Source organism: Ostrinia nubilalis, chromosome 16, assembly GCF_963855985.1.
Source record: "Ostrinia nubilalis chromosome 16, ilOstNubi1.1, whole genome shotgun sequence".
Lineage (NCBI taxonomy): Eukaryota > Metazoa > Arthropoda > Insecta > Lepidoptera > Crambidae > Ostrinia > Ostrinia nubilalis.
Genome location: NC_087103.1, coordinates 13,929,458 through 13,945,798, shown reverse-complemented (window position 1 = coordinate 13,945,798; position 16,341 = coordinate 13,929,458). Strand labels below are relative to the sequence as shown.

At 39.2% G+C, this 16,341-nt stretch overlaps 1 protein-coding gene across 1 annotated transcript; it reads left to right on the top strand.

Annotated features, from left to right (window-relative positions):
- Positions 1 to 5,214: 5,214 nt before the first annotated feature.
- Positions 5,215 to 14,963, top strand: LOC135079571 (arrestin domain-containing protein 3-like). The gene is made up of 6 exons (XM_063974223.1): positions 5,215 to 5,436; positions 10,093 to 10,245; positions 11,131 to 11,336; positions 11,842 to 12,024; positions 13,217 to 13,402; positions 14,046 to 14,963. The coding sequence occupies exons 1-6, from the start codon at positions 5,322 to 5,324 to the stop codon at positions 14,961 to 14,963; spliced, it is 1,761 nt and encodes a 586-aa protein (XP_063830293.1). The 5' UTR covers positions 5,215 to 5,321.
- The last annotated feature ends 1,378 nt before the right edge of the window (positions 14,964 to 16,341 follow it).

Below are 16,341 nucleotides of genomic sequence, written 5' to 3'. Positions count from 1 at the left end.
CAAAAATTATATCGGACATCATCAAAAAATTAAAAGAAATCGGATTTGTGGTTCTAACAACAGTTTGTGATCAGGGATCTACAAATATAGGAGCTCTTAACATGTTAAAAAGAAACTGTGGACAAGGCATAGATAGCAACTTTTTCTCTGTAAATAATGACAAAATTTTTATAATCTATGACATCCCTCACTTGTTCAAATCATTACGAAACAATTTCTTTAAAAGTGGAAATATGTCTTTCGATGGAAAAATTGCACAATGGAGGCATTTGGTAGTTGCAGAAGAACACAACAGAAATTTTTAAAATTTTAAAAAACTGAATAGTACCATTGTAAATCCAACATTCAAAACTAAGATGAGGGTGAAGTATGCTGCGCATGCTCTGAGTAATACCGTGGCAGCTATTTTAAAAATGATGGCATGGAAAGAAGTTTCTGATTGCAATGATACAGCATTTGTGATTGAACAGTTAGATAAACTATTTGATTGTACAAATGGTCCATCATCTTTAAATGACGTAAAGAAAGGGATCCGGGAAAATGTTTCCACATCAAGTAATCACATTGAGTCTTGGACCTTTTATACTGATAAGTTAAAAACCATAAAATTTATAACAGCAGAAAACACGATACTAAAAAATGTTAAATGCGTAAAGGGATATCAAATATCTATCAAATCCTTAAACGATATTTGGGAAAAGTTAAAGAATGAAGGGTTTAAATATATGAACCTTAGACAGTTTAACCAAGACTCTCTGGAAAACTTATTTGGAATCATTAGGCAACACAGTGTAACCAATAGAAATCCCACTATCACGCACTTTACTGCAGCGCTTAAAACAAGCATGGTTACTGGGCTGAAAGTGCCTCATAGCAGAAGTGCTAATTGTGAGGCAGACAACAATAAACATATGCTGGAATATAAAGACATTTTAAAAACTAATTTAAAAACAACAGAAATAAAAATTAATGTTCAAGATTCCACAGACACTGAATTTTATCCTGTGTTGTCTATCCCGGACCCTGAAAACTTAGAACAGCCCATTGAAAATTTGTGTAGCCTTGAAAACCAACCAGTAGTATATGTAAGCGGGTATTTAGCTGCCAAACTATTACAGAACAGTTCTTGTTTAATTTGTGAAGAGTGTTTGAGCGTGAAAACTCCTGTTGACAATGATTTGTATGCATATATATCTCTTCGCGAATGGTGGCATGATAAAAAAAGTCTCGTTTATCCAACAATTCAATTATGTACCACCGTAAATGAAGCTAAACAATTTTATCATGACCATATTGCCGACCAGATATATATGGAAAATGTTGGAAAATTCATTTTCTTAATGTTGAGTACAAATTGTAATTTTAGTTGGTTTAAATGTCAACAACATAATAAAGAAATTTATGTTAAGATGTTTAAAATATTAAGTTACCTTTTTCTAAGAAAAAGTTGTAAAATCATTAATGACAGCTTCATAAAAAGTGAAAACAATTTTGCTGACAAAAGTAAAAAAGCACAGCAACAAAGCATTGAAAAGTAATCTTGAGGCTGAGGTTCGATCAGCTGATAAGAAAATTAAAGATGTTTATAAATAAAAATCCTATTTTTTCTTAGAAAAAGTTGTGAAAATAAAAGTTTACAAAATTATCATTTCTGTACTTTGTTATAATATTCAATAATTCCTCATGCCTACAACTGCTATGTCATGTTCAATACTTATTGTAATATACCTATTTTATTTCGAAATAAATAATTTACGTTACAAAAGTTCGTTTTACTTACACATAGTATAAAATAAAAATAGCATTAAAATATTGAAAGTTCCTATACTAGATATCGATATGCAATTACAACCCTAGCAAAGTATCGATAATCGATAAGTTATTACGAACGTCACTAATACTGTCAGAAAATAATGCATTATGTTGGTAGCTCCGCCTGTAGTTTGTGCGGTTGGTAAAGATTTGCGGGTCGTTCTCTAAAATGCATATGTGTGCGTGAGCTCAAAAAATATCTATGGAGTGCCGTCTCTTACTCTTTTATGCTCTTTGGTGCCAAGCATCAGGGGGTGACACAAGTCGCGCAGATTAGTACCAATTAGCGCATCTGCATGACAAGTCTGCGGTCTATGTCATGACACAGGGGGGAGGGGGGTGCGATTGTCTTTCAATCTTCGAATCGGTAGGTAATCCCAAAAATAATGAAATTATGGGGTGTGAGTACCAGGGGGTGCCTTAGGAGTGGGGGGGGGGAGGGGGTTGATCGCCCCGGGTGCCAACCCATGCTACGCCGCCACTGCCTTCACCAGTTGCGCTCCGTTTTTCAATCCAGAGCCCCGATTACGGTAATTTTTAACGTCAACAATCCAGACACGCTTCTCGATTCTGCGATACGATTGGTCGTTCAACAGCGTACGTCAGCTGTTTTGACCAATCGTATCGCAGAATCGAGAAGCGTGTCTGGATTGTAGACGTTAAAAGTTACCGTAATCGGGGCTCAGTTGCGCGTGAACTTTACCGCATAAAGTTCACGCGCAAACAAAGACGAAACAACGGATTTAATCACTTTCCAATAAAAGTCCAAACACCTTATTTTTTCACTAAAAACAGCAAAATTAAATGTTCGTGAAGGCGTCTGACTCGAGTTTGAGAAAAAGTAGCTTTCTTTCAGCTTTTACACAAAGAAGCAGTTGGGTTTTGATTTCGTTTGAACTAGCTGTCACGCGATACGAATTTGTGATTTTCGTTTGTCGTCTAGTCAAAATATTTAGCGCAATCGGTTGTGATCATTGTGATAAATGATTTCAATTATCCTGACTGATTGATAGATTAAATCGATTAAAAAATCAACATTCTATTGCGTATACAATTTCTTATTAATTATAATATTGTATTGTCACACACACACGTTATTATTTATAAATAATAATTACATAAAGTAAAGATGGTTTATTATTTAAAATTGATATATTTTGGTAAAAAGTTCACAAATTCCGATTTCGGACGAAAACGCGATTACGTCATGATGACGTCATCCATCTGGAATTCTTCATTCATATCGCACGTTCATAATCAAACCGTCACTATACAAAAAAGTCGATTTTTCAGGAAAAGCATTTGAAATACTCAAATTTTAAAACCTTTGCAAAGTGTGCAAAATGTTCTTAAATGTTTTGTTTTTTGTTGAATACCAGTAGTGGCTTGTTTGGCTTTTACGGGAATATAATTATCTTTCAAATTATCATAATGGTTTATTTAATATTTAATTTTTTCCCTAAAAATAGTGTCACTTTTCCACTAAAATTGAGACAGTGACAGTTTTCAATTAAAAACATGTTAATGTTGTATTATTAATTCCGGTAGAAATGTCACTATTTTCATATAAATTTGACGATGAAAAATTAAAAAATGATTATTATTAAATAAAACTAACATAGAAAAATCAGTAATTTTAATGAACTTAAAACTTTATAATTTGGATTAAGTGGTACCTATGGTAACAGTAATAAATGTAAATTCTCGATCAGAAATAAATACGTTACACACATGAAATTACTATAAAATTACATCACATAAATAAACTTCTTAGAAAATAAGGTACTCTTTTGTTCAGGCAGCCTTTAAACAACAAGAACTTGATGACCTCGATGAACTTGACGAACTAGATAGTGATTTTTCATGGGAAAAGGGCTCAGAGAAGTAGGTTTAAATTCTGGATCATTATCCAGCGGCCATTAACTCTGCGAGCTATGTGCCCCGCCCACTGCCACTTGATTTTAGCGATTCTGCGGGCTATGTCGGTCACTTTGGTTCTCCTGTGGATCTCCTCATTTCTGATTCAATCACGTAGGGAAACTAACTGAGCATCGCACGCTCCATCACCTTTTGGGTGACCTCTCAGATCCATAAAATATCACTGGCAACACACACTGATCAAAGACTTTTGTCTTGAGGCACTACGGTATTTCGGACGTGAGAATATCACTAAGCTTCCCGAACGCTGCCCAGCCGAGTTGGATTGACGATTGACCCTTTTCTCGAAGTTGGACCTACGTAACTGGACAGTTTGTCCCAGGTATACATAAATTGTCAACAAACTTTCGAGTGTAGAGTTTCCAGATGAGTGGATACTACATGGACATTTGACATGTTTTTTGTCTTGTCCATATTCATTTTCAGGCCCACTTGTTGAAGAGGCTCTACTTAGGCCATCGAGCATTATGCCTAGATCTTCCACAGTCTCAGCCATGATTACGACATCGTCAGCAAATCGAAGGTGGATGATGTACTCGTTGATATTTATGCTGAATCCACTCCAGTCCAGAAGCTTGAAAACATCTTCCAGGGCGGTGTTGAACAGTATCGGAGATATTATGACGTCTCCCTGTCTCACCCCTTGCTGCAACTGGATGAGTTTCGAGTCCTGATCCTGGAGACGAACCGACAAGGCGTTTTCGTACAAGCCTTTCAACACTTCGATGTATCTATAGTCAATTTGGCACCGTTGGAGAGACTGTAGCACTGCTCAGATCTCGATCGAATCCAAGGCATTTTCATTTCTTTATAGTTACTTTTGTGAAGCCTCAATGTAACCTTGTTGGTGATCGAATAAATAAATAAATAATCCACAAACGCTAGATACAGTTGTAATTGATAATTTCTTTGATTTTACTAGTGTTTGGATTGACTGGTGGCATTTTTGTTAGCTGTTAAAAAAAATTATAACTACCTACTTAATTATTTAAAAATCTTTCTTGTTGTTTTAATATTACACAATTTGGATAAACACAATATTCTACGAAGTGATGGAACAATCTTCTTAAAAATGTAAGAGAAATATTGTCACTTTTTGTTTTAAGGCGTTTTTCGTATTACTTTATTGTGACTTATCTTAATGATTTGGAGTAAAAGCGTCTTTATGCTAAAAATGACGTTTTTCAACACAGAGTCCACATAACTATCACGGCGTGCCCGTCCAGTTCCCGTTACTACTAAAAACGTGTCACTGTTACTCACAACATATGCCGGTTTCCCCATTAAACTCCATAACGACACTAGTCATATCTGCCGAACTATTTGAGTTTTAAGCGTGGGATTTTTACAGCATGCACTTTTCGCGGAGCTCTGATAGATGGCGTTGTTAACTCAATTTCTCCCAATTTCGTATAGTGACGGTTTGATTATGAACGTGCGATATAATCTGTCATTAGTGTCAGTTATCGCCGCGGGTCGGTGGAATCTACTTGTTTGTTGTTTTCCCGGTTTCACCAAGAAAAAATCAATAATCAAGTTTTGAAAGTTATTTTGTGTTAAATTTAATAATCATGGGGTTTTCGGAAGGTCAAATTATGTTGGACAGCCCGACCGGCGCTTATTATTCTGGACAAACTGTAAACGGCCGAGTTATCTTCGAGTTGACCAAAGTAAAAACGATTCGAGGTCAGTACAAAAATGTAATTTGTATTTTTGGCGGATACATTTGATTTGCATTTTAAAGAGCCTTTGTGCTACAATAAATTGTTAGAAACATTTTGCTAAAAGAGTGAATAAAATCTCCTATCAATGCAATGTTTAGTTAGTTAAATAGGTGGGTAAAGTTAAAAATAAACCGTTTATCATTTTTTATCAATGCTTATCACATAAATATAGAGTAACTAAAAAAAATTAATTTAAGACTGGATCAAAATTATTTAATTGGTTGTGATAAAGCAATACAAACAATCAGACAGATACCTTTAAAATCGGAAATATCTTTCAGTTAATTGGGCATTTAATATGCCCGAATATTTTATAATATGTTTCTTAACCTTGGCAGGCTGGAACTTTATTTGCGCTAATAAATATTTAATTTTCTACTGTTTAGTGCGCTTTTTTGGAGTTGGTTTTGGCTGATTTATTTGGATTGGTATGGTACTGGTAGATGATTCACTCATAAAACATGCTCTAATTAGTCTTAATTGTTTCTTTCTTAAATACATTGACGAAGACCAATCACAGACAGCTAGATATTAGTTTAAGTTGATAATGGCGACCTTTTTACCTTATCTCCAAGAGTTCTTACACAATTTTTTCTGTGTTTTAGGACCAACTCCAAACCACCTCTTTTTTACACCCTGTGTACTTACGGAATAATTCAATCCATATAACTATTTATTTAAATTCAGCAGACTCACCACTTGTTGGAGTAACAATAGTGTAGCCATGATAGCCATGAACTTTAGGATACACCAACCATATTTTCTATCTACCACATTTTTTCTACTTATTGACCCACACTTACTAATGTAATTAGCTCTCAAGAAACAAAGTTTAAACAAAACAATCTTATCAATAGCATTTTTTTACAATAACTTTTTGACCTTTATCTATCTTACAAGATAGTTTTCCAACTTAGTTACATGCATTCATTACTTTCTTCATCATCAATTCTTGTCATTTTGTAGTTTTATCTACCATTATGTAATTTTAAATATTAATTAACATATTTAGGACAACCAACAAACAAGACAGAAACAAAAACAAATACTACCCGTTCGCGCTAAGTTTGCCGGTCCGTGGAATGCGCGATTAAACGCATTTAGTTAGTGATTAAACGCAATTAATGTGTATTATTTTATGCAAATACACAATTTTTATCAAATAAATAAATAATAAATAAACAATAATATAATAGTTAGATAAAGTTATAGACGCTTCCCTTCGAGTGACGTCATATCGCCAGTGGCAAACTTAAAGTGAACGGATAGTACGCATAATTTCATTTTTTTTAAATATCATCACATAGGTAGGTATTTGAATCTGCTTTAATTTGAGAATGTCTAAAGATGATAATTAAATGATAACAAACAAACATTGTGTTTAGATAGTATTGCAATAATTCAGGCGCGGATCTACCGTTGTGGGCACTGTGGGCATGCCCTCAACCCTAATTTTCTTGTTTTAATTATGATCTATTGATAAGATCCATAGGCTGATGATAAAAACGGCTGACTGATGAGTCTATAAAAAATCGAGCGTGATTTGGAACACAGCCGTTCCACTAAAACGCCGCCGCCACCACTTGACTCTCACTTTGCTAATTTTTGGTGGCTGTACCCACAACCTTTTTTGAGGGCTGGATCCGCGCCTGCAATAATTATGGTAGTATTGCAACCTTGAAGCAGTGCACCATACACAGGGGCACGTTGAATTCTTCACATTTATACGACGTCCTTAACATCTTCAGCCATTCACGAAAGCAGTTAAAGCACTTCTGTCGCGACCATTTATCTTTTTCAGTCTGTTCTATTAGTATAGGCCAAAGTGGTCCTAGTTTATTATAAGTACGCGCAGCCTTTACAGGATTCACGCAGGTCGCAAGGCGAAATTTGGGACACTTCTCGTAAGTGATTCATAAGTATTGAATCCACCAACTCCAAGCGAAAAGTGAAGTGATTTGGACGTTCCATAACTTTCATAGCACATAGTTACAATCGTTTGCCTGGAGCCACTGGGCGGCTTGTACAAATATATCTAAAGGAAGTAGGTATATTATTATTCGGTGTCTAAAGGCAAATAACGGCACTTAATTCTCCTTAATTAGTGTCGCCATATTTCTTTATGGAAGCCGGAGATATTGGGGTACGAATTTTGTCATCATTACCATTAGTGACGGGAGCACAGTCGATGGGGCGTAGTCCCTAAAAGCCAACTAGCGAAAATTAAGGAAACAGGACAGCTTAGAATTAAAACGTTGATAGCATAGTTTTTGCCGGAAAAATGTCCGCCATTTCTGGTTAGTCTGGCGACCCTAGTTTACCCTCATACAAAGAAGGTTCTTCAAAATAATAATCATTAGCTTGTTAGGAAGTTTTACACGGACCTCAAGAATATTCCATGCTTCTAGTTCTTTTCCTCGAATTTTCCATGTTTACAAGAATACTTACTGCTAAATTTTCTATTTCGCAAATGGTAGAGTTTATGGTGATAGGTTCATAGTGTCACAAAACTCACAAATAGTGCTCGAGAGCTATTTGAGTCGTGGGTCGCGATTTAAAAACGATACGATTCAGCTGTGAAATCATTTGGTGCGCCAGTTCGGAATAACAATTAGGTAGCATACTCGTAGAATATAATAGACCATACAAAAACACAAAACCAACTGCGTGTGCTGTGCAGACCCAGATTCACGACCGATCTACGGTTATGAATGTATTTTTTTCTTTTACAACTTCTCCATATTACCTACTTATGCACAAAAGATCGTGTAATATTGTTTATTTATTTCTCAAAATAAATCATCTATTAGGTGAAGATAATATGTGAACGCAACGGATCGTCCATCAATTTCTATAAACGATTCTTTCTTTAATAGATTTTGTCCTGATTTCTTTCACTGTATTGTTACACCCTAATTCCATAGCTAGCCCCCTAGGCCCTACAATAATCTTTGTCAATATTTCCTTCGAATAGGCAGATAGACTGTATTTTATACACTTCCTAGTTCCTACGCCAACTTAATGCCCATAAACATACCTATTTATCAAGAAATCGAAACAGAATCCGAATCTTTAGGTACCTACTTTACTAACCTACCTACTTGTTTCTCACCCGCCTGTATTTATAGCGGCACGCTGTGACCTTGCGGACCACTTTTTGCCGCGATAAATCGACAAAGAGATAATATTCGCCTGTCGCGGATTGTAATAAGGATTAGTTTACATGAGTGTTTGTTGTCATTGCAATCACTGCAGTTCTATCTATACCTAATATTATCTAGGCTAGGTCATAGCATTACCCTACAGCCAATAGAGGTGGAGCACTAAAGAAAAATGTTACAAAACGGGAAATATTATTCAAACTATTTTCACGCGGACGAAGTCGCGGGCACAGCTAGTATCATATTATATTAATAGAAGACGCTAAAGTCTCGAAATACCTGTGGAAATACTTAGTAGGATAATGCAATGGTTTAGTATTGGATGTAGGTAACTAATTACCTAAGAAGCAGGAAAATAATACTTATTGCCTAGATGATTATGTAGGACCTACCTAATTCCATAAGACTTAGGTATACCTACCTAAAAGGGATATATGTATAAGTGTATTAAGCATATTTGGGAAGTACTATAACGCCTCATAGAAAGATCACCGAAAACCATAAAGGAGAAATAAGCTTAAAATTCCTTTATTTGGACTAGCTCAATTTTGCGTAGCCTCAATGTCTTCTAACTTTCTACTGATCAGAGGAACTTTTAGTGCTAAGTAAACTAGAGGGGTTAAAGTTCAAAGAAAAATAGGAAATATCATTCAGTAACGTCTCGCATTTCCGTACTCGTACTAACGAAGCTAAATTACCAAAATTCATCCAAATGCTATTGAAGTTGGTAATTAAACCCATTTGCGAGGATTGGCGTCGGCGTGGCGCGTCGCTCCCTACATTTTGGGTGACCTATACTTTGTTCGTATATGATTCGAGGTCATGGGCTCAATTTATTACGTCAAGTTCAGGAAAGGGATTGCGAACTTACCATATTGAGCGCGCGAGCCGTGCCTGTCCGAGAAAATAAGTAAATAAATAATCTATACCTACTAATATTATAAATGCGAAAGTTACTCTGTATGTCTGTCTCTCTTTCACTCCTAAACCAATGAACCGATTTTGATGAAATTTGGCATAGAGAGAGATAGTTTGAGTCCCGGGAAAGGACATAGGATAGTTTTTATCCCGGTTTTTGAAACAGGGACGCGCGCGATAATGTTTTTCTGTGACAGACAAAATTAATTATGACGCGGGCGAAGCCGCAGGCGGAAAGCTAGTGATACATAATTGTATTGTAATTCAATCTCAAAAGATATGAATACTCTTATCTGTCACGGTCTCAAAGTAAGAAAATCAGAAGAATTACACTTGCTGATCAGTTTTTTTTTTCGGTTCAGTCATTTGCTGATTAAGGAAAGATCCAAAAGAAATAAACTGTTTTTTGCATAAATTATGATAAACAAATGAATAGCTAACCGAATGGGAAACGTTTGCCTTTAGGTAACACAATACACCTATAATACCAATACATGCTAGAAAACCATACCATAATTTATGATATTTATTTGTTTCAGGTATTTTCGTGAAATTCCACGGCTTCTGCTCCGTGCACTGGACCACACAAAAGAGCAGGCGCGTCAACGATAGGACAGAACACTACACAGTCTCGCACGACTCCCACGAAGAGTATATTAACCTGAAGATGTATATCCTCGGCAGCAAGAATGGTAGGAATCTGTTTGTCTCAGCTTAGTCTAGATTACTAACTAGCGGCCGCCCGCGACTTCGTACGCGTGGATCCCGTTTTACGCCCTTCATCTATCTTTATGCGGTTTAGATATTTTCATACAAATGTTTTTTCCCGCTAACTCCCGTTCCCGTGGGAATTTTGCAATATCCTGTTGTAACTAAGCTTTAAGTTTACTAAGGTACCTGCATGCCAAATTTCAAGCGTCTAACTTAAGCGGTTTAGATTTTTCATACAAAAGGATTTTCCTTGTGGGAATCTAAGTATACTATAACCTGCCCAGGAGTATGAAGAATAATTGTACCAAGTTTCGTTAAAATCCGTCGAGTAGTTTTTGTTTCTATAAGGAACATACAGACAGACAGACAGACAAAAATTTTACTGATTGCATTTTTGGCATCAGTATCGATCACTAATCACCCCCTGATAGTTATTTTGAAAATATATTTCATGTACAGAATTGACCTCTCTACAGATTTATTATAAGTATAGATATACATAGATTGGCTAGTACCGTGACCGTCCATAAAGGTTTCCCTCAAGGATATCCATATTACAACGATCGATCCTGCTCTGTCCACATCCAGGTGTTTTCCGCGACCATCACCTGATCTTTGGTCCATTGAGTAAGATGTATTATCAGTTTGTTTACATTGTTTAGGTAAAGGTAGAAAAACGGGACCATTTCTCACCTTTCCGGTACTTCTTGCGACCTTCACCAGATCGTCGATCGACCTAGTGGGGGGCTGCCCATACTAATACTACGTCCTCCAGCTCATGGTCACCACTCGGGAACTTTTCTGTCCCAAACGGCCATCAGCTCTACGAGCGATTTAAAACATTCAACTAATCCATCCGTTTGCAGCGGAACACAAACTCAACCCGGGCAAATACGAGTACCCGTTCACGTTCCAAATCCCGGACAGCTGTCCGTCCGCGTTCGAAGGGTCCCACGGACACGTGCGCTACGAGCTGAAGGTGGTCGCTGACCGCGCCTACAAGACTGATCAGGAGATCTTCCACCCGCTGCGAGTTATCGCGCCGCTGGACCTTAACTACCAGAACTGCAAGGTGAGGCGTTCAGAATGGTAACGATAGTTAAGATAAGGGGTCACGAGGAGTCATGCACTTGGTGAAAAGCCTTTAAGCAATAGAGTGATAGTAAACATTAAGTTGCAGAATATCCTCTTCTTAGATGACTTGCCAGTTTCCGCCCGCGTAGTTTTCGATTTGTCACCGAAAGTGTCTGATTTCGATTACCTCGCTGTCCCCCCCGAGTAATCGCCAGATTAATTGCTACAATCGCGTAAAAAGGCTACATATCGCGCGACCAAACTGTTCTGAAACACTTTAGAGGAATCTAACTATCCATAAGACAAGTTCACATTCACATTACCATTGATATTTTTGTGACAAAAGATAGCTCTAAACCTTTGCCAAGATTCAATTTATCTATGTACGAATACACAACATAAAACTTCAGACAAATAAAAGATATTTTCGCATTTGTGTTTAATTACGTCGTATACATCGTCTGCATACGGTGTCAATCCTTAACCATCATCGTTTCCCACAGGAGCCACGCACGATGGAGTTTGACCAGACCTTCTGCTGTTGGTGCATGAGCTCCGGCGCGGCCCACACGCTGGTCAAACTGCCTGTCACGGGCTACTGCCCCGGGCAGGTCATCCCGCTGGAAGTCAGCTGCTCCAACGCAAGCAGCGTCGAGCTCGATCAGATCAAGTTCGCTATCAAGAAGGTAACTCAACCATGTAGATGGAGTTTGACCAGACCTTCTGTTGGTGCATGAACTCCAATGCCGCGCACACGCTGGTCAAACTGTTAGCTGCTTCAAGGCCAGCACCGTCGAGCTGGATCAGATAAAGTTCGCTATCAAGAAGGTAATCATGTAGATGAAGTTTGACCAGACCTTCTGTTGGTGCATGAACCCCAATGCCGCGCACACGCTGGTCAAACTGTTAGCTGCTTCAACGCCAGCACCGTCGAGCTGGATTAGATCAAGTTCGCTATCAAGATGGTAACTCTTATCATGTATATGGAGTTTGACCAGACCTTCTGTTGGTGCATGAACTCCAATGCCGCGCACACGCTGGTCAAACTGTCAGCTGCTCCAACGCCAGCACTATCGAGCTGGATCAGATCAAGTTCGCTATCAAGAAGGTAACTCTAATCGTGTAGATAGAGTTTGACCAGACCTTCTGTTGCTGTATAAACTCCAATGCCGCGCACACGCTGGTCAAACTGTTAGCTGCTTCAACGCCAGCACCGTCGAGCCCGATCAGATCAAGTTCGCTATCAAGAAGGTAACGAATGAAGCTACGGTGAAATTGTCGGGCTGGCCAACTCGACATCCGAGAATCGCGGGCTCGAAACCTGCTAACTAGACCATTGTGGTGAACCCACTTATTATAACACAAGAATATTTAACTTAACACGAAGGATTAACGGGACTGTTAGTAATTAATGTGTGCAATACAATCCATAATGATGTTGATTGATTATGCACTTGTTGTTGTAAAAGATGATATTTTGCGCCGTCGACTGTAATTATTATACGTATTCTGTAGAAGTCCTGGGTTCTAGTGAGAAACTAATGCCTATTTTTAATTAATGGTTTTTGTGATTAGTATCTACTAATGCTGATCCCTTCAACTATGCTTAATAGCAAAGCAAAGCGGGTTCACCATGATGGAGACCGTCAATCTCCAGTACATTTATAGTCATTGGGCTATTGTCGCTTATAAATACGTTTGCGGTCAGTGAATCAGAACATGTCTTCACGTTCGCTGGCCGCCTGGTCCAGTGGTCCAAATACCGGATTACTATGCCAGAGATCGCGGGTTCGATTCCCGAAGAATAGAATCACTACGCTAAACTTATTATTATTAGGTAGGGTTAATTTATGAGTTTTATTGTTTATTTTCTTCCAGGACACGGTCTTCCGCGCCGTAACGAACCCGGGCGAGAAGTCGGACCACGACACTGTCCTGGAGATCACGAAGGGTCCTATCCCCGGGAACACGGAGCGACACTGGACCGTGGAATTGCAAGTGCCGGAGGTCGGCGTGTACAATTTGAACACCTGCTCATTTATTGACATACGGTACACCTTGAAGGTCAGTCGTTTGAATAGTTTTCAACTCCACGCATTGGGGACGAATACCTATATAACTGCCTGTCCTTTAGTAAGCGTCTAAGCCAGTGGTTCTTAACCGGTGGTCCGCGGACCACTGGTGGTCCCTGGAGGCATTCCAAGTGGTCCACGAAGACATCGTAATAAACAAGTGACGTGACGTGATGAGTCGAGTAAACACAACGCAAACGGCGCACAGTGGGCGAGAAATCGATATCCCCTTTCATAGGATTTTGAAAAAAAAAAGTGGTCCCTGACAAGACAGAAATTTGGTAAAATGGTCCCTCGTGACTTAAAGGTTATGAACCACTGGTCTAAGCGCTAGGGACACTGCCTAAAAAATCTGTATTCCCCCCTAAACAGACTTACCCAGCTTGCGAGAAAGGGGGGACCAGACTCCAAAGCTGGGTAAGAGTAAGCCCTCATTAATTAGCTTACCAATAGAAAGTAATTCCAAGACGCGCTTTCGAGATGCATAATGAGCTGACAAATGACATAAAATATCTACATGCGAAGAATCGACATTTACTTACCTTCCCCTGTTAGTTCTCAGTATATTATATTGAACTTAATCGCTTTATCTTAAAACCTAAAAACATTACAATTTAAAATTAATTATTTTTCAGGTCAGCATAGAAACATCCGGATGCCACGTGGACGAGGACGACTCTTGCCCCATCATATTCGGGACCATCCCGATCGTGGGTTTCCAGGACAACCTTCCCGGGCTAGTCAACCAACTACCTCAAGTCAACCCTGCCGCCCCGTACCCGGCACCGGTCGTCAACCAACCGGTCGCTGCGAACAACTTCCAAGGCGCCAACTCCGCTTATCCGGGCCAGACGTACCCTGGAGCGTCCCCGTACCCACCCCCGAATGTGTCTCCGTACCCCAGCCCCAATCCGCCGTACCCTAACACCAACTCGCCGTACCCTAATCCGCCTTACCCCGGCGCGAGTCCCAATAACGCTCCTTACCCGCAAGGCAACTCTAATGGAGCCCTAAACCCCTCACCGTACCCGAACCCACCATACCCCGGTGGGGCTCCAAACCCGTCACCGAATCCACCGTACCCTAGCGAAGCTCCAAACGCGTCACCGTACCCTGGCGCAAACCCTCCGTACCCCAGCGGGCCTCCAAACGCGTCACCGTACCCCGGCGCCAACCCGCCGTACCCCAGCGGGCCTCCAAACGCGTCACCGAACCCTGGCGCCAACCCGCCGTACCCCAGCGGGCCTCCAAACGCGTCACCGAACCCTGGCGCCAACCCGCCGTACCCCAGCGGGCCTCCAAACGCGTCACCGTACCCTGGCGCCAACCCGCCGTACCCTACCACACCTTCAAAAGGCAACCTCCCGTTTCCTACCGCAGGGGCGTACCCTAGCACCCCCGCTGAGAATCCATCCGCTTCAAGCCCGTATACCCGCCCTATGATGGGCGGAGGACTAAGGACCGGCACAACTGGGTTCATAGGCGCCCCGGAACCGGCGGCGATTCCTTTACTGCCGCCTGGCGCGGGCGTCCCGTATCCTACCGTAAGTTAATAAATATTTTACCTGCTGTTCGTTTCAACTAAATATTCACAACTGGACAAAGGCCTCTCCCAAAGATTTCTACAACGTCCAGTCCTGAAATGCTTGAATCCAGGAGCTTCACGCGACCTACACTATATCTGCTGTATAATAACTGTGCACCTTTGTTATAAACTGTGTTTGCATTAGGTGCTATACATTACATGCATTGGTTAATTTATGCCGCCTTCCTTACCTTCAATCATAAATGTTGTGTAACTCTGGAATATTTCAGCCCATTGTATTTTGTATAATGTTACTTTAATTAAATGCGTCTTTATTTTCAGGTATCAAGTCCGTACGCCACCGCCAGCGCTCCTGAACCGAGTAAGTACAGCAATGGGATTCTCATAGTAATATTTCCATTCCCATATGACTGGGACTGCTTTTTTATGTCCTTAAGCCGGTTTTTAAGTCCATTGTAATTTTTGTTTGCAGCTAAGCTGGAAGAAAACCCTAACAATTCTCCATACAACCCAGAGTTCGTTGAATCCCAAAAGAATTGACACGAGGTTTTACTATAATAATACTACCTCGAATAGTGACGTAGACTAAGCTAAGCTCTAACCTGGTTAAGTTAACCGCGCACCTCGGTTCTCCCTGTCCGTACCATTGTGTCGGTGTGACGTCACGGCCGTCAAGTGCGCAGTTAACGTGACCTAGTTGTATTATACGTAGATGTAAGCGATGACTGTATACGCCTTCATTTTATATTTAAACTATTTTTATTAGAAACCCTTGGATTTGTTTTCAGGGGTAAAAATCAGCAGCTGAATAAACGCATTTTTGTTATTAAGGAAAACAAGGTATTTAACGCATATGTTCAAAATGTTATTATGTGATCTTACATTCAAAATCAAAAGCCGATAAGCCGAATGTGGCGTAGACCTTGAAATCTCGTAATGTATGTGTTTAATTATTATTTATGGCAATCATTTGCTATATAACTATGTATAAAGAGATCAATGTTAAATAAGTGGTTAAAAGACTATTTAGAAACTGCTTTATAATTTTATAAAAAATATATCTTTTTAGGATTCATATTTTTACGGTTAAAAATTAAATGTGAGGAAAAGATTTATGGATATTTTAAAAAAGGTTATTTACAATACTTCAAACATAATCTTTCCATACAATAAAGATATTGATAACTGAAATACAATAATATAAAGTGCCTGATTTTGTCAATAAAATATTATATTCGTGCTTTTAAAAGTGCCCAGTTTAAGTGCTTTGGAAGTGCTGAAACCATTATTAATTATAAACATCACAATAATTACAATTAAAGTAAGAGTAGATTAATTTAACCAAGTGTCCAATATGCAATGTGCCATACAGAAGAATATAAATT